General features: G+C 49.3%; 1 protein-coding gene and 1 long non-coding RNA gene across 2 annotated transcripts in view; both read left to right on the forward strand.

Annotated features, from left to right (window-relative positions):
* STX18 (syntaxin 18) overlaps nt 1-25,559 on the forward strand; it is an 82,084-nt gene that overhangs the window by 54,048 nt on the left and 2,477 nt on the right. The window contains exons 5-10 of the mRNA XM_035112073.2: nt 3,066-3,132; nt 5,506-5,621; nt 15,278-15,366; nt 21,655-21,713; nt 22,584-22,653; nt 25,359-25,439. Coding sequence (XP_034967964.1) covers nt 3,066-3,132; nt 5,506-5,621; nt 15,278-15,366; nt 21,655-21,713; nt 22,584-22,653; nt 25,359-25,439 — 482 coding nt within the window. The remainder of the gene's footprint in view (nt 1-3,065; nt 3,133-5,505; nt 5,622-15,277; nt 15,367-21,654; nt 21,714-22,583; nt 22,654-25,358; nt 25,440-25,559) is intronic.
* On the forward strand, nt 5,628-12,489 carry LOC132592665 (uncharacterized). The gene is made up of 2 exons (XR_009558204.1): nt 5,628-5,735; nt 11,568-12,489. It is a non-coding gene; the product is annotated as an uncharacterized LOC132592665 (long non-coding RNA).

Here is a 25,559-nt window from a genome sequence, read left to right on the forward strand (position 1 = left end):
TCACACCAAGGAGGTGGACTTCCTGGGCTACAAGCTGTCAGACAAGGGGCTAGCGATGGACAAGGACAAGGTGCAGGCCATCCTGGACTGGCACAGCCCCAGGACGCGCAAAGATGCCCAACGCCTACTAGGCTTTGCCAACTTCTACAGGAAGTTCATCAAGAACTTCTCTCGAGTTACGGCTCCCATCACTGACTGCCTGAGAGGCAAGCAGAAGTTCAGGTGGACACCAGAGGCGCAAGCAGCGTTCGAAAGCCTCAAGAGGGTGTTCGCCTCAGACCAGAACCTGTTCCACGTGGTTCAGGACGCGCCCCTACGCATTGAGACAGATGCTTCTGATAAGGCTGTGGGCGCCATTTTGTTGCAACTGGACGCCAACAGAGAGTGGAGACCCTGTGCCTTCTTCTCCAGGAAGTTGACCCAGCCCGAGCGAAACTACACAGTTTTCGATCGGGAACTTCTTGCGATCCACGCGGCGTTCCAGCACTGGAGGCACTTCCTGGTGGGCGCCAAGCACCCCATCCAGGTGTGCACAGACCACAAGAACCTGGAGTTCTGGAGAACTGCCAGGGTGCTCAACCAGCGGCAGATACGGTGGGCAGAGTTCTTCTCGAACTTCAACTTCTCCATACACTACATCCCGGGAGAGCAGAATGTCAGGGCGGATGCCCTCTCCCGCAAGCCAGAGTACATGGAGGAGGAGGCGCCACCAGCCCCGAGGCACATTTTCCCCCCGTCGGCATGGTCCTGCGGAGCAGCAGTGGTGAGCGAGGCAGAACTCACAGCACTGACGGCAGCGGATGAATTTGCCAACCGCATCTTCAGAGAACTGAGAGGGGGGAGGGAGCAGGCAAAAGACTTTGCAGAACGCAGAGGGCTGCTTTTCTACAAGGGTGCGCTGTACCTACCCACCACCCAGCTTCGACGTACGGTCCTCAAGCAGATGCACGACAACCCAACAGCGGGGCATTTTGGAAGGGACAAGACCACTCACCTAGTCATGAGACACTTCTGGTGGCCAGGGGTGAGGGAAGATGTTCGAGACTATGTAAGGGGCTGTAACACCTGCCAGCGGGCGAAGGTGGTCAGAGCAGCGCCGCCAGGGTTGCTGGAGCCCTTAGCCACGCCACACAGGCCGTGGGAAGTGGTGTCCATGGACTTCATCACAGATCTGCCTTCGTCCAGGGGTAAGACTGCAGTGTTGGTGGTGGTGGACCTCATGTCCAAAATGTGTCACTTTATACCGTGTGCCAGGGCAGTCTCGGCAGAAGAGACAGCCAAACTGTTTGTTGATCACGTTTTCAGACTGCATGGATTACCTTTAAGGGTTATTTCGGATCGTGGCCGCCAATTTGTTTCCAGGTTCTGGCGGCGGCTCATGAACCTCCTGCAGGTGGAGGTCAGCTTGTCAACGGCTAGACACCCGCAGACCAACGGACAAGCGGAGAGGGTCAACGCCATTCTGCAGCAGTACCTGAGATGCTACGTCAGCCAGCGGCAAACGGACTGGGTGGATCGCCTGCCACTAGCAGAATTTGCCTACAACAATGCAGTGCACGTCTCCACAGGGGTGTCGCCCTTTAAGGCCAATTACGGGCGCGACCTCAGATCTTTCCCAGAGAGGGAGGGGGAGGAGGAGGAGGAGGGCCCGCAGGCTGAGGATTGGGCAAAGGAACTGGAGACGGTGCACCAGCAGCTCAGAGAACACTTGGAGAGGGCCAAGGAAGCGTACAAAAAGGGGGCAGATCGCCACAGGCGACAAGGGGAGGTCATCAGGGTGGGGGACAAGGTGTGGTTGTCCTCGGAGGGCCTTCCCACCAGAGGGAGGTGCAAAAAGCTGGCACCCAAATGGCTGGGCCCCTTCACGGTCACGCAACAGGTCAACCCGGTGGCATACAGGCTGGCACTGCCAGAGGACATGAGGGTGCATCCAGTGTTTCATAGATCGCTGCTGTCGCCGTACAGGGAAAGCAGCAGGCTCCGAGACAGCGAACAAACCCCCGAGGGAGGGGGGGAGAGGGAAGGCAGGGAGCAACTCAATGAGGCCACGGCCATCCTGGATTCAAGGTGGGGGGTGGGGGGCCTGGAGTACCTCATGGCATGGGAGGATGCTCCACCGTCCCAGAATGAATGGGTCCCCGCCACTCAGATACAGGAGGAATTCTTGGTGGAAGAATTTCACGCCCTCTTTCCCCACAGACCCAAGCCCTGGCACATGGAAAGGGAGGGGGAGGAGGAGGAGGCACGGGAGAACAGCTCACCATGGCGCTGGGAAGCGGAGTTTGAGGAACCAGAGGATGAGGTATGGGTGTCGCCAAGATCCACCCAGTCAGAGGAAGGCGCAGATTGGCAAAACATTTTTACCCCCACCAGCTCTGACGCCACGGACTTTTTGGGATTCCCGTCCTCCCAGGCGGAAGGGGGGGGCTCGCAGGACTGGGGGGAGGTGTTCACACCAACGGGCTCGGAGAGCACCGAGTTTTTAGGCTTCCAGTCGTCACCGACACCTGGGGGGGGCCTGGGGAGGGGTGAAGGAGAGCTTGGGAGGGGGGTGGATGTGAGGGACAGGGGATATCGCGAAGTCCCTCCCCTCCTGAGTTCAAGCCCGTCCCCGAGCAAAGGGGAAAGCAGGGAGAGTTCCGATTCCAGTGGGGAAGCAGGAAGTCGTGTCCGAGGCTCAGGCAAGGTAGAGGAGCCAAGGTCCCAGGTGGGACAGGAAGGGGCAAGCAAGGGGGGAAGACCCATCCCCCCAACTCCAGAATTACGCAGGAAGAGGAGGGGCAAGAGGATGGGTCTGCCAAAGCTTTTGTGTTGGAGAAAGACGCGCCAAAAGCCATTAGGAGGTTCTGAAACCGACTGACAACATCGCTCCGTGTAAATAGCAATGACTTGAGCACTGTAAATACGCAGCACCAATAAAAGAATAAAATGCAGAGCTGCGTAGCGTCGTTACTCTGAAGTAGTCCACTCCGGCCACTGTGACAGTCCCTTATCTAGCAAGACATTTTTTATGTTAATGTATACCATTTTCCTCTTGTTTACATGGCATCTTCATTACTATAAAGGAGTGTGTAAGCTGTATTCAGAACAAAGGGCTATCCGGGTCAAGCGAGTAGTTGATAAGAAAAGATTGTAAGTAATATTCCTTTAAATCCGTGGTTTTGATTTTCTTTGGAACTCTAATTAAATTTGTGAGCAGGTGAAATGTCTCCATGATAAATAGGTATGTTCATATGCCTCAGAAAGCCAAACTGCACCTTACAAAGGATGCACAAAAGTGCTCCTCCCCAGTCCTTTTCGTTTCTTCACTGCATTGGTTTGGTTTAGCATGTCATCAGAATCTGAGCAAGTGTATGAGCTCTCTCATCGCTAACCACAAATCATAGCCAAGAACAAACCTTGGCTGCTGCTGAAGGAGAGAGCTTAACCACAAGCCTGGGTTTGAATGACACCCTAAGACAAACCTTGGTTTCACTGAGCACAGCATGGGAGTAAAAAAGTTTGGGGAGGAGTAATGCAGATGCAAACTCCTCTCTAGGAATTTGCATGGTCCCAATAAGCCATCCATAGCTTCACTTACTGCAGCTTGCACAACAAAGCATTCTCCCTCCTCAATCTCTCTTTCTCACACCCGCATACTTTTTCTCCAGTTTTTAGTGTGAATTTCTTTTTACTTTCTTGTAGAGTTGGTTTACAACAACCTTCCAAGGGTTTCGTTTGTTTGCTTTCCTCCATTTTTATGGGGTTCTGTAAGGCTGTCAGGGTAACTCAGTTTCAGTAAACTCTTCTATAGGTTTGCTGTATTAATTGAGCACCAAAGTGAAGTATTAATGTGTGGAGATGCATGTGCCTGGATGCTTAGCCGTTCTTGCCTCATGTCATTGAAGCCACTGCTGTTAAACTTCCTGTGGAAAAATGGGAAGAACCATGTTTCTCTTCCTTACTGAGCCTAGTAGCTTAAAGTGTATGTTTACAGGAGTTTTAGGGGAAATGATTCTGAGGGTCACAACCTCTCCAACTTGGAAGTATTTCCTAATACAGCAAATCTGGGCATATCAATAAGAAGCGAAAACTTCTGGATCTTTAGACTCAACCCACACACTCATGCACTTAATCTGGAGGGCAACACTTAATTTCTCTCTCGTTATTTTTTATTTTAAAGAGCATTTTGTACATGCCACACTTCTTAAAATTATTCTGAGTATTCATAACTCATCATTACTGTGTTACTGCATTAGTGAGAAAGGTGGAGATGTTTAACACAGCAGTGTTAAATCTGTCCATTCCAACATTTATTTATTTTTCATGTGTAAAATACTCATTACTGAGCATTGGTCAGGGCCTTCCAAGATCCAGAGCCTGTTTATTTACAGCGCTGCCTGACTGGTTTTAAGATTACAAAACCAGTTGTGTAGAATCATAGAATCATAGAGTTGGAAGAGACCACAAGGACCATCCAGTCCAACCCCCTCCAAACAGGAAACACCATCAAAGCATTCTTGACATATGCCTGTCAAGCCTCTGCTTAAAGACCTCCAAAGAAGGAGACTCCACCACACTCCTTGGTAGCAAATTCCACTGTCGAACAGTTCTTACTGTCAGGAAGTTCTTCCTAATGTTTAGGTGGAATCTTCTTGTAGTTTGAATCCATTGCTTCGTGTCCGCTTCTCTGGAGCAGCAGAAAACAACCTTTCTGCCTCCTCTATATGACATCCTTTTATATATTTGAACGTGACTATCATATCACCCCTTAACCTTCTCTTCTCCAGGCTAAACATACCCAGCTCCCTAAGCCGTTCCTCATAAGGCATCGTTTCCTGGCCTTTGACCATTTTGGTTGCCCTCCTCTGGACACTTTCCAGCTCGTCAGTATCCTTCTTGAACTGTGGTGCCCAGAACTGGAGCACCTGCTTTCCCAGGTAAGACTGGGAAAGACTCATGCCTTTAAGCCTGGAGATCTCTTGTGCATCCGTGTAGACCATAGCTCCCCAAGGCTCCCCAAGGCTAGGGATGATGGGACTTGTAGTTCTTCGACATTGGGACTGCAGGAACACTGGGGTAAACAGTCCTGAACTATGTGGACTAATGCTCTAGTTCCATATAAGGCAGCTTCTTATGTTCTGCAATTTATTACAGAAAAAATACATATTTTAGCACTATTTCCAGACACATAATTCATTATACAATAGAAGCATCATTTTAAAAGATCTGTACATGGCTCTTTTGGGAAAGCAAATACAAAGTTCCAAATGCGACCAGAGTAGCAACTGTTAGCTCTTACTGGATGAAAGGAATTTCACGTTACAGAGGCAGGCAAGGAGGAGGTGCATCTTATCTGTTACCTTATCCTATGGCACCACAGTGCCAACTGCTGTGTGTATAAACCTTTCCTCCAGCTGAAGGGAGAGATGTGCTGTTCCAGCATAATGGACCAGGGTATGAGCCTGCAGCTGCACTTGATCTTGGTTTGCTTGCCCTTAATTGTTTATGTATTTGCTCTTTTAGATCTAGGCTTGAGCCAGAACAGAGCGATAAGTCCAAAGTAACTTCTTCTCCTGAAAGAACTGCTCAAACAACTTCGGAAGAATCTGAAGAGAAACTCACTTGTGAAGACAACAGAGGTGATATTTCAGTCCATGTTCCACTTTTTAGAGGTTGTGTATTTGTATGTGATGAGCATTTGTCTTGGTTTTTTTTTGCAGATTGGCATTTGTTGATTCAGCAGTAAACAGTAGGTGTGAGGGGCAAGGGATATCGCGAAGCCCCTCCCCTCCTGAGTTCCAGCCCAGACCCGAGCGAGGCTGAAAAGAAGGAAAGCTCCAGCTCAAGTGGGGAAACAGGAAGTGGGTTCCAAGGCTCTGGCAGGGAAAGAGAGCCATCGTCCCAGGTGGGACAGGAAGGGGAAAGGAAGGGGGGCAGGCCAGTCCCCCCAACTCCGGAACTTCGCAAAAGGCGTCGGGGGAAGAGGATGGGTCTCCCCAAGTTATTATGTTGGCGCAAAACGCGCCAAAAGCCACTATGAGGTTCTGATTCAAGCTAAACAGATGGGTCTTTGTAAATAGCACTGCCATTAGCACTGTAAATACTCAGCACCAATAAAACCATAAAATGCAGAGCTGTGTAGAGTCGTTACTCTGAAGTAGCCTTCTCCAGCCACCGTGACAGCAACCTCCCAGTCTTTCTGGCTACTTTGGAACGGCAGCGATGAGTGCGCAAGAAGCTGAGCAGTGGAGGCTGGAAGCCGAGGCCACAGCACAGGAATTGCGGAACGCACAGACCCTGGCAACGCAGGCACACCAGCAATTACTTGCAGCTCAGGAAGAAGCACAAGCAACGCGGGAGGAGCTGAACAAACTGGCAGAGCAGGTGAGAGCGAAAGATGAGACTGAGAAGCAACTCAGGGTGATGGTGGTGGAGTTACAGAAAAAAACTGGATGAGGAAAAGGCTGCAAGAGGTGGGGGGGTGCCCCAGCCCCAGCTAGTCCAAGTGAGGAGGGGACAGAGCCTAGTCACCAAGTTTAGCGGCGACCCGAGAGAGTACCTAGGCTTTGAGACGGAAATAAATTATGCGCTGGAACTGCATGCGGCAGAGTTCCCAGATGACGCGCACAGAGTCTCCTTTATCATAGGGCTGCCAGAGAATGGGTCAGACCGCTCATCGCGCAAAAAAATAATTGCATAAAGAATGCAAAACTCTTCTTAGAAGCGTTAAAAATCATGTATGCTAGTGATTCGGAGATGGAAGCCACAAAAGAGCAGCTTCACAACTTAACACAAGGGAAATCGACAGTTCGAGACTACTGGGCGAGATTCACCATGCTAGTGCACAAACTGGGGTGGGATTTGCACAGTGAGCCAGTGAAATCAGCCTTCTACCTGGGGTTGCACTCAGACGTTAAGGATGAACTAGCGAGAGGTCCGAAACCGCGGACGATGGATGAGTTAAGCAAAGCGGCGCTAGCGGTGGGGGTGAGACAGGAATCCAGATGGAATGACAAACAAACGACGCGCGCAGCAAAGCCTTGGTTCCCACGCTCCCAGGACAGACCACATTACCAAACCCCACCCCAGGGCCCACCCCTAGTCCCGCCCAGACCGAGCTCAGAGCCGGAACCGATGGAGATCGGTGGAGCGCGCGCGCGGGCTTTTCAAACCCCGGCGGCGCCAAGACGCAAGGAGGGAAGAGGCGGGAATTGCTTTCTCTGCAACTCCCCCCAGCATTGCGTCAGGGACTGCCCTCATCGCAGGGAGTGGCAAGGAAGGGCGGGAACGGTTGTGCCTTCCCCCACTGAAGCAGCACCACAGCAGGGAAACGAGACAGCCTGGCTGCAGGAGACAAGGGGCAGCAGCCAGGCACAGTTAGCACTAACCGGCCCCAACCCGCCCACCCGCACAGCGAGGAGCAGCGACAGCCCACCCCCCCCCCAGGGCAGGGGTGGTTCTAGAAGTGACGCTAACGCTCCCAAATGGCTATCCCCTGACGGTACTCGCGTTAATTGACAGTGGTGCCTCGGCGAACTTCTTCTCGAGAAACTTTGCAGAAGAGCACCAAATCCAACTTCTGCAGCTGGACTTCCCCCTGCACGTCTCCACCATAGACGGCAGGGAGTTGCTGGGGGGGGCCATCACCCACCAGACCCCCCCCCCATGAGAATGGCGGTGGGGCGACACTCAGAGACACTGGCATTCAACGTCACCACCATTTCCGACCCCCCCATCGTCTTAGGCATGAGCTGGCTGGCGCGCCATGACCCCTCCATCAGTTGGCACCAGAGATGCATCACGTTTGGATCGGACTTTTGTCTGGAACATTGCATGCAGCGCCAACCAGGGGAGGGGCCTCCCATCGCCACAGTGGCCACCATGCACATCACAGGGGGTGAGGCAATACCCAAACCATACTGGGACCTACAGGAGGTCTTCAGCGAAGCGGAGTCCGACCACCTACCCCCACACAGGTCCTTTGACTGTCAGATCAACCTGGTGCCAGGGGCCACGCTACCCCCAGCCAAGCTGTACTCCATGTCAGATCAGGAACTGGAGGATCTGAGGGAGTTAATCGACAAGAACCTCAAGCGGGGGTTCATCAGAGAAAGCAAGGCAGCAGGAGGCAGCCCGGTCTTCTGGGTGGACAAGAAAGACACGCAACAGCGCCGTCTGGTGGTGGATTTTAGACGGCTCAATTCCATGACGGAACCGGTGGCTTTCCCAATGCCCAGAGTGGATGATCTGCTGACAGCGGCACGCAGGGGCAAGATTTTCACCAAGCTCGACCTGAGGGGGGCGTACAACTTGATCAGAATCCGGGAAGGCGATGAGTGGAAGACCACGATGTTCACGCCGCTGGGCTCTTTTGAATATCTGGTGATGCCCTTCAGTTTGCAAGGGGGCTCAGCATGCTTCCAGGCCTTCATGCACCACGTCCTGGGGTCCCTCCTCTTCAAGAAATGCCTGGTCTTCCTGGATGACATCCTTATATACTCCAATGACCCCGAGCAGCATGTGAAGGATGTCAGGGAGGTGTTGCAGCGCCTGAAGGAGAACCACCTGTATGTGAAGCTGGAGAAATGCAAGTTTCACACCAGGGAGATGGACTTCCTGGGCTACAAGCTGTCAGACAAGGGCCTAGCGATGGACAAGGACAAGGTGCAGGCCATCCTGGACTGGCACAGCCCCAGGACGCGCAAAGATGCCCAACGCCTCCTAGGCTTCGCCAACTTCTACAGGAAGTTCATCAAGAACTTCTCTCGCGTTACGGCTCCCATCACGGACTGCCTGAGAGGCAAGCAGAAGTTCAGGTGGACACCAGAGGCGCAAGCAGCGTTCGAAAGCCTCAAGAGGGTGTTCGCTTCCGACCAGAACCTGTTCCACGTGGTGCAGGATGCGCCCCTACGCGTTGAAACCGATGCTTCAGACAGAGCTTTGGGCGCCATTTTGCTGCAACTGGATGCCAACAGAGAGTGGAGACCCTGTGCCTTCTCCAGAAAGCTGACCCAGCCAGAGCGCAACTACACGGTGTTTGATAAGGAGCTTCTCGCGATCCACGCTGCGTTCCAGCATTGGAGACACTTCCTTGTGGGCGCTAAGCATCCCATTCAGGTGTGCACGGACCACAAGAACTTGGAGTTCTGGAGAACAGCCAGGGTGCTCAACCAGCGGCAAATACGGTGGGCAGAGTTCTTCTCGCACTTCAACTTCTCCATCCACTACATACCGGGGGAGCAGAACGTCAGGGCGGATGCCCTCTCCCGCAAGCCAGAGTACATGGAGGAGGAGTTGCCACCAGCACCCCGGCACATTTTCCCCCCATCAGCATGGTCCTGCGGAGCAGCAGTGGTGAGCGAGGCAGAACTCACAGCACTGACGGCAGCAGATGAGTTTGCCACCCGCATCTTCAGAGAGCTGCGAGGGGGGAGGGAGCAGGCAAGTGACTTTGAGGAAAGGAGGGGGTTGCTTTTTTACAGGGGAGCCCTGTACCTGCCCACCAACCAGCTCAGAGGTAAGGTCCTCAAGCAGATGCACGACAACCCGACGGCGGGTCATTTTGGAAGGGACAAAACCGCTCACCTAGTCATGAGACACTTCTGGTGGCCAGGGGTGCGGGAGGATGTTCGGGACTATGTAAAGGGCTGTGACACCTGCCAGCGAGCAAAGGTGGTCAGAGCACCACCAGCAGGGTTGCTGGAGCCATTAGCCACACCGCACAGGCCGTGGGAAGTAGTGTCCATGGACTTCATCACCGACCTGCCGTCGTCCAGAGGCAAGACCGCAGTGTTGGTGGTGGTGGACCTCATGTCCAAAATGTGCCATTTTATACCGTGTGCCAGGGCGGTCTCTGCAGAAGAGACAGCCAAACTGTTTGTTGACCACGTATTCAGACTGCATGGATTACCTTTAAGAGTTATTTCGGATAGAGGCCGCCAATTTGTTTCCAGGTTCTGGCGGCGGCTCATGAACCTCCTGCAGGTGGAGGTCAGCTTGTCGACGGCTCGGCACTCGCAGACCAATGGACAGGCGGAGCGGGTCAACGCCATTCTGCAGCAGTACCTGAGATGTTACGTCAGCCAGAGGCAAACGGACTGGGTGGATCGCCTGCCACTGGCAGAATTTGCCTACAACAATGCGGTGCACGTCTCCACAGGGGTGTCGCCCTTTAAGGCCAACTACGGGCGCGACCTCAGATCTTTCCCGGAGAGGGAGGGGGAGGAGGAGGAGGAGGGCCCACAGGCAGAGGATTGGGCAGAGGAACTGGAGACGGTGCACCAGCAGCTCAGAGAGCACTTGGAGAGGGCCAAGGAAGCGTACAAGAAGGGGGCAGATCGCCACAGGCGACCGGAGGAGGTCATCAGGGTGGGGGACAAGGTTTGGTTGTCCTCGGAGGGCCTGCCCACCAGAGGGAGGTGCAAAAAGCTGGCACCCAGAAGGTTGGGCCCCTTCACGGTCACGCAGCAGGTAAACCCGGTGGCATTCAGGCTGGCACTGCCAGAGGACATGAGGGTACACCCAGTGTTTCATAGAGCGCTGCTGTCTCCGTACAGGGAAAGTAGCAGGTTCCGAGACAGCGCACAGACCCCCGAGGGAGGGGGGGAGGGTGGAGGCAGGGAGCCACTCAATGAAGCAACGGCCATCCTTGATTCACGAAGGGGGGTGGGGGGCCTGGAGTACCTCATGGCATGGGAGGACGCCCCGCCATCCCAAAATGAGTGGATCCCAGCCACTCAGATACAGGAGGAATTCTTAGTGGAAGAATTCCACGCCCTCTTCCCACACAGGCCCAAGCCCTGGCACATGGAACGGGAATGGGAGGAGGAGGAAACACAGGAGGGGGAAAGCAGTTCACCATGGAGATGGGAAGCAGAGTTTGAGGACACGGAGGAGGAGATATGGGCAGTTCAGAGGTCCACTCAGTCAGAGGACGAGGTGGACTGGCAGCAGATTTTCACCCCCACCAGTTCTAAGGTCACGGACTTTTTGGGATTTCCCTCTTCACAGGAGGAAGGAGGGAGACAGAGGGACTGGGGGGAGGTGTTCACACCAACCGGATCGGACAGCACGGAGTTTCTAGGTTTTCAGTCACCACTGACACCCGAGCAGCCTCTAGGGAGGGGAGAAGGGGGGCCTGGGAGGGGAATGGATGTGAGGGGCAAGGGATATCGCGAAGCCCCTCCCCTCCTGAGTTCCAGCCCAGACCCAAGCGAGGCTGAAAAGAAGGAAAGCTCCAGCTCAAGTGGGGAAACAGGAAGTGGGTTCCAAGGCTCTGGCAGGGAAAGAGAGCCATCGTCCCAGGTGGGACAGGAAGGGGAAAGGAAGGGGGGCAGGCCAGTCCCCCCAACTCCGGAACTTCGCAAAAGGCGTCGGGGGAAGAGGATGGGTCTCCCCAAGTTATTATGTTGGCGCAAAACGCGCCAAAAGCCACTGGGAGGTTCTGATTCAAGCTAAACAGATGGGTCTTTGTAAATAGCACTGCCATTAGCACTGTAAATACTCAGCACCAATAAAACCATAAAATGCAGAGCTGTGTAGAGTCGTTACTCTGAAGTAGCCTTCTCCAACCACCGTGACAGTAGGTTTACTGGAATTCATGGGACAAATGGAAGTGTGAATGGGCCCAGAGTGTGACATGGGGAGAAACCTATCTACCTTGGCCTTCCGTGAAAGACCTCATGGGAGTGAGGGAGAAGGAGACTCTACAGACAGGGGTGCATGGTTTCTCCTATGGGGCTTCAGCAGCATATGGGTCAACTAGAATAATTTCAGTCCTTCCTGAACTGACTGAAAACAATGCATCCACTATAGACTGGGTTACTCCAAGACTGGATTTCTGCAGTGTACACTCCGTGGGGTTTCCCTTGCACTTGATCCGGAAGCTGCAGTTAGTGCACTCTCAAGGCCTTGCTGCATAGAACCGGTGCGCTCACAGAACTGCACCGGTTGCCGATCTGCTACTGGGCCAGGTTCAAGGTGTGGCTATTAGTACGCAAAGCCCATAATAATTTGGGACCAGTTTACTGATGAGATTGCCTTACCCCACATGTGCCCCTTCGACCACTTTGATGGGTGGAATTTGCGCCGCCATATTTAAATTTTTATTTATTTATTTATACCCATTTTATATAATACCCACCCCGCAATTGTAAGAGCTTAATCATTTAGTGTGGCAGTGCTGACACTCCCTGTCTGTTGAGATCAAGCAGGTGCCTTCACCGTACAGTGGTACCTTGGGTTACAAACGCTTCGGGTTACAAACTCTGCTAACCTGGAAGTAGTACCTCGGGTTACAGACTTTGCCCCAGGATGAGAACGGAAATTGTGTGCTGGCGGCAGCGGTAGGCCCTATTAGCAAAAGCACGCGTCAGGTTAAGAATGGTTTCGGGTTAAGAACGGACCTCTGGAACGAATTAAGGGTACCACTGTACTCCTTTTCGGTGTTTGCTAAAAGCATCCTTGTTCAGACAACCCTACCTCAATTAGAAATCTCTTTTAATATTTTAATTTTTGTAAAAATAAAATTAAAAGTAGGGTTGCGAACATTTTCTTGGTTTTACTGTTCTGTAAACCACTCCGAGGTTCCGTTACAATCAGGCAATGTAATTTTTCTGAAATAAATAAATGTGTGACCGTGAAAATTGCATTCCCCTGTTTCATGTAGGAGACAGGCTGCTATCGCGACCAGAGCTAATCTGGGACTAAGGGCACCCGCTCCTGTTTCTTGATATTCATCCCGGTTGCAGTTGCCTAACAATAAGACCACTGGCACTGGTAGTACTTAAAATTAATTGGTTCCTATGGGCTAGTAAAGGGAACTCTTAACTGGGTGGAATTAACGTTCTGTCTGCCAAGCATTGCATCTTGCCAGGTGGACCAATCAGCCCTCTTCTCTCCCTACCTTGCTGTTTTTGGGGGTTCTCCCAGTCGCCTCATAGCCAATTTTGGGTAATGTAGGGCAAGCAGAAGTCCTTGTGTGTATTAGATGACTCTTTCCCACACTTTCTCTGTTTGTAGTTCTGTAAGCTGACTTATTTTCTGGTTTTGTGAATATTGTAAATAAGCATAGGCCTGTAGGTGATAGCTGGCACTTTTAAATGAAAACCGCATTGGCTTCTTGCTCAAAATGTGGATATAGTTAAAGCAAACATGAATATATCCTTCAGTTAAACAAAACAATCTGTGTACTTCACCTAAGATAGCTTAGGTTTGCAGAATTGGTACCATTTAATGCAAGAGAGATTACCTGCTTCTGAATAATAAGTTCACAGCACTGGTGTGTATATTACACAGGGAAAGGCTATTTCTTGTCAATCCAGCATCATTTCCCTTTCCAGTTCCTTCAGTCAGTGTTATTTTTTGAGGTAGGTCATCAGAGAAGGTGGGAGATGGGGAAAAGGCATTTCCGGAAAAAGCTCTCAAACCTCTGGCATTTGGGGGGGAAGTTTTTAGTGTTTGATGTTGCATTATGTTTTTACTTTTTTTGTTGGGAGACATACAGAGTGGGATATAAAATAATTTTGTTGTTGTTGTTGTTGAAGCGTAAACAGACGGGATATTTTTTAAAAAATCAGGAAGTAGGAACAAAAGATATGGAACTGGGTGTGAATTAATGAAACCACTGCCACAGTGTCCTTTCTCTTGGCACATCAAGATGAGCAGGTGACAACAAAGGTTGTGAGGTTTTTAGCTGGGGCAATCAGAATATTTGACTATTGATTCAAAACCCTAAATGTATTTTATGTAATTAACTTTTTATTGCTATGTCCTATGGCTGATGCAAATAAAGATTCATTCATTTTTAAATGAATACATGATAACAAAAGAACCATGGAATATTATGTTAATATATAATCACAGCAGAGAGACTCTTGTTTCTCCCTTGAAAGAAGAAATGTAGCTTTGATTGAATGTGGCAGGGGCCCTCTCCATGCCAGTGTCACTGTTCCAGAAATGTTTCACCTGTCTTCAGCCTTTGTTTTAATAAAGAAGTGAACAGTAATTCCAGACACCATGCCTAGTTACAGAGCCTAACGTGGGAGGTGCCTTTCAGTCTAATACCTCATCAAAGAATTGTTTTTAAACAGAAGTGCTCTGAAAGGCTTCCCAAGAGAAGCGAGCATCTCACACAGCAACATTGCCAGTCTAATTGAAAACACTTTCAGCGACAAGAATATAAACAATTACAAATTAAGCAATACACATCTCGCTCAAGGATCTTGGTAGGAAAATAATGTTCACAACTAATGGCAGGGTTCAAACATAGAATAAAGAGCAGCAGTACCCTATCTAGTTTTGTACCACTTGGAAAATTGAACAGCCAACATGCTTAAGTTGAGTATGGAGACTTTTAACACTATATCCCCGCAGGTGTCTTTGGTGCCTTAACCCAGGGGTCAGCAACCTTTTTCAGCTGTGGGCTGGTCCACCGTCCCTCAGACCATGTGGTGGGCCGGAATATATTTTGAAAAAAAAAATATGAATGAATTTCTGTGCCCCACAAATAACCCAGAAATGCATTTGAAATAAAAGCACACATTCTACTCATGTAAAAACACGTGCTTGAGAAGGCGATTGGGCCGCATCTGGCCCATGAGCCTTGGGTGGCCTCCCCCTAACTCGTGTTACTTTTTGCTGATGTTGAAAATATCAGAAAGCCACTGGATTCAGTCTGAAGGAAAACAAACAAAAACAGTGACTGTTACATTACACTAAACTATTCCACTCTCCCAGAGAGGTACTTCCTTTGGGGGTAGAAGTGTAAGTCTGAGTAACCCATCCCCAAAGATCCCCTTTATGTAATGCAAGTAGGCAACTAATAATATCAGGGGTGCTCTGGGGCACCTTCTAAAAAGTACCTTTTTTGCATAATTTAGAAATGTCGGCTGATCAAATGTGGATGATTCTCTGCCGCAGGGAACAGCATAAAACAGCTTTTTAAACACCCATTTAAAACAACTTTTTAAGCACTGTGAACATTCAGCTGATTCCTTTTTTAAAATGTGAAGCTTCCATCCCTCCCACCTTCCTTTGCCTTGTTTCTGCAAGCAGGCACAAAAGGGTTCGAGGTAACCTCAGCTTTAAAGCTTCTGAAAGTTCAGCATCAGTTAAGAATATGAGCATCTCAAGGTTTCCAATAAGAGGGAAAAGTCTGATGGCAGGAATTAAAATTGGGCTTTTAAAATGGAGGCAAATAAAATTATGGACAGTTCAGTTATTGCTGAACTAGGAATAATACTAAATAGCAATTTTTGGCTACATGTTGATCATAGTTTTTTTCCCCTTTTTTCAGATAAGAATGTGATAGATGAACACACAAATTTTGGACTTTGGGGTGATGGCAAAGGAGAAGATGAGCTTTCACCTGAAGAAATCCAAATGGTAAGTTGTATTTTCTACCAGTTTGTTGACTTTCTCCCTATCTAGCTATAGCTACGGATATTGAAAATGAAATAAGTCCAATGCATACACTGAGTCATTTGCCTTTTCTGCTAAGCAACGCTTTAACAAATGCACCCTGTGCGTTTGCTTTTCTGATTCTTTTGTCAGTACCTGCTTAAAATTCTTAATCATATGATTGGGAAGGTGATTGTTGTCAAGCCATTATGTTCGTGGGAAAGTATTTTTCAGCAATTAAGACTGCCCTTTAAGATGTTAAATTGTTGCTTTAAATCTCTACTATAAATAGCTATTTCCGTTCACAAGCAGAAGGAGCTATTCTAACATTAAGAATCATAAATAAACTTCCCAAAGAAGATACTGTAGTTTCTTATACTTACTTTTCCATACCACCTCTGGCCTTCCAGATGTTGATTAATTACAGCTCCCATCATCCATTGCCATTAGCCATGCTTGCTGGGACGGACGGGAATTATAGTCCAGCAACTTTGAGAGAGCCAAATGTTCCCCATACCTGGTATACAATGAGGATATTATTATGAATCCACTGGTACAAAAATCACACACGGACAGAGGTTTTTTTAAGGGCCTTCCATGCCACATAATGCTATTGTTGCATTATAATGGGATTTCAAGCTCAGTGCCTCTCAAAATCAGAGGGATCAGTGCTGCTTTCTGCTCACTTGGCCCCTCCCTCGTGGTGTGGTTGTGCTAGACCAGGCATAGGCAAACCCGGCCCTCCAGATGTTTTGAAACTACAGTTCCCATCATCCCTGACCACTGGTCCTGTTAGCTAGGGATGATGGGAGTTGTAGTCCCAAAACATCTGGAGGGTCGAGTTTGCCTGTGCTTGTGCTAGGCTGAGGACATAGGCAAGTACCATTCGGGGCTAGGAAGGGGATACAGTGCCTCCAGCTTCCCTTCAAACTTAATTGCTTATCTTTTCTGATTGCTTATTTGGGACCATAATTCTGGAGATGTCCATTGGTTCATGAGTTTTGTCTTTCAAGAGATGTAAGATACAGCAGCATATGACCATATTTTGACTTAATTCTCTTTATGAAATCAGTACAGTCGTACCTCGGTTTACGACCCGCTCGGGTTGCGAACACTTCGGGTTACGAACTCCGCAAACCCGGAAGTGTTTCCAGCGTGCGCGTGTCCCGCGCATGCGCAGAAGCGGCGCGCGCGCTTTGCACATGCGAAAATCGCGCTTTGCGCATGCGCAGAAGCGGCGCTCGGTTTGCGACCTTTTCGGGTTACGAACCGCGATCCGGAACGGATCGTGTTCGTAACCCGAGGTACTACTGTACACGTTGCTTAATCACATCTCTACTTACCATGCCTTTAACCAGAAATTCAGATAGGTAGGTCTTCAGTCATTTTCTGCATGCGATCTTCTGCCTCCATTTTGATGTTTAAAACTGAAGGTCTTTGTTCTCATGTGAATGAGGTGTTCCAGAATGGGGAGAAATGCAATTTTTGTACACAATCACTGTCACAGATGGGGTGTTGGCTACTCCCGAGTAAGCACTCCACACATCCTCTGGATTTTCATAGTTTTATTGTGCATGCTATATACAGTGGTGAGATGTCTCAAATCATGTCTGCTCTGCATGGGGCAGAAGCCCACAATGGCGTCTCGTGGGCTCTGACCCCCCTTTTAAGACTGTGCATCCAAACGCCCCTCCTCCTTGCTCTATGGGTCCTCCGTGGTCCCAAACCAGGCTCCTGAGGTGCCGGTCTACCTCCTTTCCAGCCCCTGCTGAAGCTAGCTCCTCCCCTGCTTCCCTGCTACCAGCCTGGAGCTGAGCCACCAGGACTCTGCAGAGCCCTGGACCCGTCTTAACCCTTCCTGTTCCTGATTTAAACTCCCAGACTTGCTGCTGCTCTCCCATCTGATGGAAGTAAGCAGAGTGGGCTGCTCTCTGCAAGCCCTCTCTCTTACATCCACTCCCCCTCCAGGCTCCCCCCTCCCCCCTTTCTGAGGCCTGGGTTGCCTGGTCTGATGTCTGTAAAGAGGGCTGGAAGCCTGACAGGTCTTCCTCCTCTGCTGTAGTGTGTGTAAAATCCTGTTCCCAGTTGGTGCTGGGTGGCTGGTCCGTGTAGTTCCCTCCATTGTCATCCTCCTCCTCCCTCTGGACAATTGCTTCCGATTCCCGGAGGGCTCCTTGGGTCTGCGTCTCCCCTGTTCCCCACCTGGGATCGCCCTCCCCCTCTGTGTCCCCTGTGCTACTGACGTGTGGTGGTTTGGGTCTGTGGGAGAAAGGAGCGTGCATTTCCAGTGTGCGGCCCTCCCCTTGCATGGTGTGCATAGGTGCCTCCGCGTTTTGGGAAGCAGGAGTGTCCTGCCTGGCCATCAGACATTTTAACCCCCCCTCCCCCCTTCGGGAGCCCGGGCTCGCTGTGGCACTGTAGACCTCCTCCTCTTCCTTTCTTTCTGGAACCTCTTGGCTGCCTTCTCCCTCCACCCTTCTGTCTAGTGTCTTTTGTGTGATTTCCTCCCCCTCCCTCCTGTCAGCGTCTTGTGTTGGATGTGTGTCACGTCCTCTGAACCTTGGGCTTTCCCTAAAGTGCGAGAGCAAAGACCTTTGACCCACGGGATGGACCTTCCTCGCTGTAGGTACTTCCCCCCTGAAGGTGACAGGGTTGATCTGTGTCAGAACCTTGAAGGGCCCCAGCCTTCTGGGTGCCAGCTTCTTCCCCCTTCCCCCCATGGGAAGGCCTTCTGACCACAGCCAGACCCTGTCCCCTCCGTGGAAGACCTTCTCCAGTCCCCTGTGATGGTCTGCCCCCTCCTTGTAAGCCTCATTGCCCCTTGCCACGTCTCCATCCAGTTGTTGGTGTACTGTCTCCCTCCTCTCACCCCATGCCTCAATGGGTGGTCCCCCAATCTCCCCCTCCCCCTGCTCTGGGAAGGCTCTGGGGTTTCGCCCAAGACTGGCCTTACTGGGTGTGAGCCTCGTGAAGACATGTACTGCATGCCCCTCCGTGGGGTTGTCATGATATTGCCTGAGAATCTTCCCTCTGAGGGAGTCCTGGGGCATATACCGGGCATCATTGCTAAAGAGTAACCCCTCTTTCTCTGCAAGCCCTTCCCCTGCCCCCTCTCCCTCCCTCAAGTCCCTCCGTATGTTCTGGGTAAAAGTGTCCTCTTTGGTGAGTTGGCTCAGTTTCTCTTCCTGCATCCCCGCCTCTGCGTCGTTCCATCCGCCTGGGGAGCTGATGTGGTGCGATCCTGAGGATTCTCCTTCTTCCATTTTCACGATGGCCACCGTGGCTGTGTGCTCTCGGTGTTCTCCTCCTTCCCTGCCATCTGCATCTCCGAAGGTGAGATCTCCCTGGCACTGGCTGCCCACAGGGTCATGGTCAATTAAGTCAAAAGCTAGCACTTCTGAGTGCCTATTCACTGTCCTCTTCAGAGAGGGGGTCTGTTGCGTGACCTCACCCTCCTGCAATTCCCTGCCGTCTATGGCCGAGACGCTCATGGGAAGCTTCCTTGGGAAAAGGGGAATCTGATTCTGCCTAGCAAAGTCCACCGATAGGAAATCATTGCTGCTGCCCCTGCAGAGAAGCCCGACTGTCTCCTGGGTCTGGCCTCTTGGCAGCTGCAGACTTACTTCCATCTCTTTGTCGTGCTGTGGGGTGTTACAGGAGGGCTCAGTTGTTGGTGCTCTGCCTGGCCCCTCCCCTCCTGATCTGGCATCCAGGCTTGTGTCTGTGCCTGCCTGCTCTCGCCATTCCTTCCTCTGGGGGCAGTGTTCCACCCAGTGGCTGGGTGCATTGTAAAGGCATCTCCCGCCTTTCTCTTCCCTCTGTTTTCCCGCGTCAGCGTTTGAAAGTACCCGCGCGCGGGCTTTGTCCCTCTGCATCACATCTGGCTGGAGGGGTCTGGGCTGGGCTGCAGCTGCCTCTCCGGGACTGTATGGGAACTTGTGGCCGCTGCCTTTCCCCTCCGTCTGTCCCCTCTGCCCGGACTCGCCTCTCAGCCTCCTGCACTTCCACGCCACCATGCCTCTCAGCCTTAGAGCCAGCTTGTGCTGAGGGTCGCCCTACAAAGTGCTGGCCCGTCCCGAGTGTCCTCTCTGCTTGTCCAGCCTCCGCTCCTTCGGCTTGGCTGTGTTCAGAGCTGCTCGGTTCACTAAGCCTGGCTTCCCCTGTGCCCGAGTGCCTACCTGGTGCTTGAGCCGTTCCATAGTTGCAGGGTGCTGGCTGCAGCTTGCTCTCTGCTACCCCCCTCACGCATGCCAATCCTCCCTTGGCATCTCTCTCTTCTGCTTTAGATGCTGCCAACTTCATGCCGGCTGCTACATTTGCAGCCCTCTTCCCTCGGGGTAGCCATCAAAAGATTGTGGGCTTGCTGTCACAGATGGGGTGTTGGCTACTCCCGAGTAAGCACTCCACACATCCTCTGGATTTTCATAGTTTTATTGTGCATGCTATATACAGTGGTGAGATGTCTCAAATCATGTCTGCTCTGCATGGGGCAGAAGCCCACAATGGCGTCTCGTGGGCTCTGACCCCCCTTTTAAGCCTGGGCATCCAAACGCCCCTCCTCCTTGCTCTATGGGTCCTCTGTGGTCCCAAACCAGGCTCCTGAGGTGCCGGTCTACCTCCTTTCCAGCCCCTGCTGAAGCTAGCTCCTCCCCTGCTTCCCTGCTACCAGCCTGGAGCTGAGCCACCAGGACTCTGCAGAGCCCTGGACCCGTCTTAACCCTTCCTGTTCCTGATTTAAACTCCCAGACTTGCTGCTGCTCTCCCATCTGATGGAAGTAAGCAGAGTGGGCTGCTCTCTGCAAGCCCTCTCTCTTACAATCACAATATAGCCTACCATGATTGCAGTAACACTTTAAAGTCTCGTTGATTTCAAGGAAAGAATTAAGAAAGCCCTTTAATCTTTGAAATACAGTGGTCTTGCAATGCTCCACTCTGCCCAGATCATACCTGTAAGCTCTTTCTCTTCAGTCATGCAATTGAATTCTAAAGAATCCAGCTAATTAGCTAAGTAGATTTCAAACATTTTCTTTCTTCTTTTTATATACTCCTTTGTATCAGGAAACTTAGATTGTCCAATTTCATGAAAATTATGCTAATTTAAACTAGCTGTTAAGATGGAAAGAAATATTGAAAACACTGGGATAGTTTTATATTAAAATGTGTTTGGGGAAATTGCATCCAAAATGGCTGCAGGCTGTTTTACAAAACAGTTTTATGGGATAATTTGAATTTTCTTTACCCCCTGTTAACACATTAAGGACTTTATAGTTCTTGTAAGAACATGGCACAGTGTTTAGTTAGATAAATTAAAATCTTGTTCTGTTCTATCTAATTTTCCCAAGCTACTTTCATCTTATTGTTTTGTTCTTTCAGGGAAATAATTTGTTTTGCATTTAAAAATGTCTGCACTGGAACAGTAATAAGGGACTTTATTCTGGGTAATATATCCTTTGAGTAGATTCATTTAAATCAGTGGAACTACTTTTTATATAAGTAATGTTGGATATCACCCTTTGTTAACTAACTCAGGATCTCTCTGTGTCATTATACAGGTTATATCACATTACATCATCAGTTTGCAATCACTTACCTTATTTCATATTTCCAGTTTCTATCATGTAAATTATTTTTAGTATTTACTGTTCTGTCCAACTTTATGTTCATTTGACTGCTTTGTAATAGATTATTAGTCCAAGAGGCTTTCCAAATGCTAAATTTATCTAGGGGTATGTTTTTGAGGATTGAAGGGTCTTTCCAAAGGAACATAAAAGTGGAAGTGCTCTCTATATTACAGGTTAAAAATAAAAGTAAAGGGACCCCTGACCGTTAGGTCCAGTCGCGGACAACTCTGGGGCTGCAACACTCATCTCGCTTTACTAGCGTGACTTCGCTTCAAATAGGAAAGCAGTGAAAATCCTGACTACTCCTTTCAGAAATTAATGGGCCTAATTCAGCATTGTAAAACCCAACATTGACTGTGGTGTAACTTACTCAGATTGGTAGAAAGTCCCAGGTTCCTGGTATACCACATTTTTCCGTGTATATGTATAAGACGAGCCCCAACTTTAAATACGGAAAAATACGGTAGTTATCAGCCTTCATAAGCAGTCATTGCTCCCCAAGTGTTTGTGAATGCTTCACTTCCAGTGGCTTTGAGTCCCTGCACATCAAATGTCATGGTTTATTTTGTGGTGTGGGTTGTGGGTGTGCTTGAGGGTGGAATGACCTTTAAGCCTCATTTTGTTGTTATTATTGTTAACTTTCTCCTTTCAGTTCGAGCAGGAAAACCAGCGCCTTGTCGGAGAAATGAACAGCCTGTTTGATGAAGTGAGGTACAGCCTCCCCCCCCCCACCTTGCCTGCCCTGCATATCCTAGCGGCACATATAATGTGCTTTCCAGTCCACTTTATGTACATACATACATACATACATACATACATACATACATACATACATACATTTACATTTGTATGCGACCTTTCCATGCTCAAGGTCGCACACAACAATGAAAAAGATACATAACTACAACATGACAAAAGTAGTAATTGCCCAAATTACCCAAACCCTGTAATTTCCCCACAAAATGCAACGATCCAAAATAAAGATATGAAAAAACAACAGCAACAACTCCCCACCAACAAAACACCCCAAATCTGGTCAGCAGCCTCAGCTTTTGCAGCTGGATTCAGTCAAGGCCTTGCCCTCTCAGGCCAGGTGGAAAAGGCCTGCAAGGCAGGGAGCAGGTTTTCCAGGACTCACAGCCAGGATGGCCTCTTGCCTCTTCAGCAGCCTCAGCCTTTGTAGCTGGAGTCCGTCAGGGGTCCCACGATCTCAAGGTCGTGGATTCAAACCCCACGTTGGGCAAAAGATTCCTGCAGAGTCAGAAATAGGTCATCTTGCCCATTTCAGCTATCTTCAACCTTTTCACATCTATCCACTTTTAACCTTCTAGGGATACTTCCTTCTCTCTCTCTCTCTCTCTCTCTCTCTCTCTCTCTCTCTCTCTCTCTCTCTCTCTCTCATTATACATCAATACAGAAGCTATTAGCTAGTGATCTACGAGCTAAAATTTATTTTTGCTAATCTACTTCGCTTGGCTTACCATTCTCCAGTCGTAAGAAATGCTCCATATTATGCTTGCTTAAGTTTGTAAGAAATTTAAAATGTTTGTACTTACATGGCTTTTTTATCTTTTTAAATAGACAAATTGAAGGGAAGGTGGTTGAAATATCTAGACTTCAAGAGATATTCACAGAAAAAGTCTTGCAGCAGGTAAATACCACGGGGAGGTGGTTGGTTGGTTGGCTCTTTGTATTCTAGCATTTTTCCAGCAGGTAAAAAGGCCGCAGTTAGAGAGGCAAAATGTGTGATTGAGCACAAAAAGGCAGGCATAGTATAAGAAGAACTATACTGCACTGAAGGGGACTTCTGTAGCTCAAATGGGCTTGGGGAACATGTCCTGGACATGGTCAGGGGCATTGCTGGGGGGGGGGATGGATCCTGCAGCATGATTTGTATTTGCTGTGATGCCCCTGAACAACACTCTACTCAAGCTACTCTGCCACCATTGCTAATGGTGACCTCACAAAAAGGATAGAGTTTTATCCCAAAGAATATTGTATATTGGGCAGATTTTGTGCCCTCCTCCTCCATTTGATCTGAAAAATTATACAAAACTCATTCACTCTTTCCATGTATTTATTTTTATTTAGGCAGCAATATATTAGGAGTCCCTTGTGTATACACATACTTTACATATAATGCTATTCCTCATTCCTTCCTATTTGGTTTATTCTTTTTGACTAGGCTATACCCCTGAATTCCTACATTCTAGCCATGAATTTCATCCCGCCAGGTTTCAGTAATGCCTACCAAGTCATATTTGTCCTGTATTAAAAGCTCCAGTTCACCTTCCTTGTTTCCCATACTCTGTGCATTTGGTCCCTTACCTCTCTCGCCCTGATCTGGCCACAGTGATCCATGCGACGGTCACCTCCAGGCTTGATTATTGTAACTCGCTCTACGCGGGGCTGCCCTCGAAGCTGACCCAGAAACTCCAGCGGGTGCAGAATGCCACAGCGAGGCTCCTTACGGGGTCCCGGCCGCGGGATCACATTCATCCAGTGCTTTACCAGCTGCACTGGCTCCCGGTGGAGTACAGGATCAGGTTTAAGGTGCTGGTTTTGACCTTTAAAGCCCTATGTGGCTTGGGACCCTCGTACCTACGGGACCGCCTCTCCTGGTATGCCCCGCGGAGGACCTTAAGGTCCACAAACAACAATATTCTGGAGATCCCGAGCCATAAGGTGGCTAGATTGGCCTCTACTAGGGCCAGGGCCTTTTCAGTATTGGCCCCAACTTGGTGGAATGCTCTTTCTCAGGAGACCAGGGCCCTGCAGGATTTGTCATCTTTCCGCAGGGCCTGCAAGACAGAGCTGTTCCACCTGGCCTTTGGGTGGGACTTAGTCTGACCCCTGTGTTTTCCTCCCTCATGGCTTGGATTTATGGACTACTTACAATCAGGCTGCATTTTAAACTTAAATTTTAAATTTTAATACTGTATTTTAATCTGTATTTCAATCAATTGCTTTTTACGTTTTATTGTAATTTTATTGGTGTGAGCCGCCCTGAGCCCGGTTTTGACTGGGGAGGGCGGGGTATAAATAAAAATTTATTATTATTATTATTATTATTATTATTATTATTATTATTTGTGTAGAGACAACTGAAACCATGAGTCATTCCCTCCAGCTATTTCCTCCTTGTAGATTCTTGCCCTTTAGCAGCACCACCTCTGTTTTCTGTGCATCAGTGAAGCCATTCTTCCCAGTACAAGGTGTTCTTCTGTCATCTGTCATGTAGTCTCCCTCCCCATCAGGATCTAATTTAAAGCTCTCCAGATCATGTTTGCCTGGCCATATCCTTCCAGTATTTTTTAAATAATGAAACAGAATATTTCTTAAAGATGTCAAAAGGAGCAGTTCCATGTGTACTCTCCTCCCGTCCCGTCACATCCAGGAATACTCAATAGCTGGTGAATTTCCCCATACCCTTTTCCCTTTGTTGGCTGCCACTTGAAGTGGTGGAGAAACTCTTAATGCAGTGTCACTGTATCTTTGGGTACCAAAAGAAAGAGGGTGATGAGGTTTGAAGGTGCTGCTACATGCTGAAGTAGCTACAGGTGTGCTTTAACACCTAGCTCTGGCCTCTGGTTTATGGTGAGCAGAAACTGACAGCAGGCCACTTACCTTTCATAGCTTTTGATCTTTACATTTATCTCATATGTGAAAAGGATGTAGGGGGTCTTACTAGACCACAAGTTGAACAAGTCAACAGTGTGATGCAGCAAGCAAATGCTATTCTAGGCTGCATCAAGAGAAGTCTAGTGTTCCGATCAAGGGAAGTAGTAGTCCTGCTTTATTCTGCCTTGGTCAGACCCCACCTGGAGTCCAGTGTCCAGTTCTGGGTGCTGCAATTTAAGAAGGATGTTGACAAGCTGGAACATGCGCAGAGGAGGGCGACCAAGATGAGCGAGGGTCTGGAAACCAAGCCTTATGAGGAACAGTTGAGGGAACTGGGTGTGTTTAGCGTGGAGAAGGGGAGACTGAGAGGATAAGGGCTGCCACATGGAGCAAGCTTCTTTTCTCCTGCTCTGGAGGCTATGACTGGAACCAGTGCATTCAAGTTACAAAAAAGGAGATTCCAACTAAACACCAGGAAGAACTTTCTGACAGTAAGAGCTGTTTGGCAGTGGAACAGATTCCCATGAGAGGTGGTGGACATAAAAACCTTCCTTGGAGGTTTTTAAGCAGAGTTTAGATGGCCATCTGTCACGGGTGCTTTAGCTGATATCCCTGCATTGCAGAGGGTTGGACTAGATGACCCTTGGGGATCCCTTCCAACTCTACAATTAAATGATGCTGTGCAGTTTGATTATGACCTGTTTTTTACGTTATATATTTCAACTTACTTAAAAGGAAGCCGAGATTGACAGTATCCACCACTTAGTTGTGGGTGCAACAGAGAATATCAAGGAAGGAAATGAAGACATAAGAGAGGTAATGTCTGCAATTTTTTTTTGCTTTTTTGAAAATCAAACACTACTTGACCTTAACCGACTGCCAGTAATGTATTTTGAGAAAACACTGACATCCTTGTTAATCAGACACATGGTCCTT

The sequence above is a fragment of the Zootoca vivipara genome, chromosome 9, assembly GCF_963506605.1.
Source record: "Zootoca vivipara chromosome 9, rZooViv1.1, whole genome shotgun sequence".
Lineage (NCBI taxonomy): Eukaryota > Metazoa > Chordata > Lepidosauria > Squamata > Lacertidae > Zootoca > Zootoca vivipara.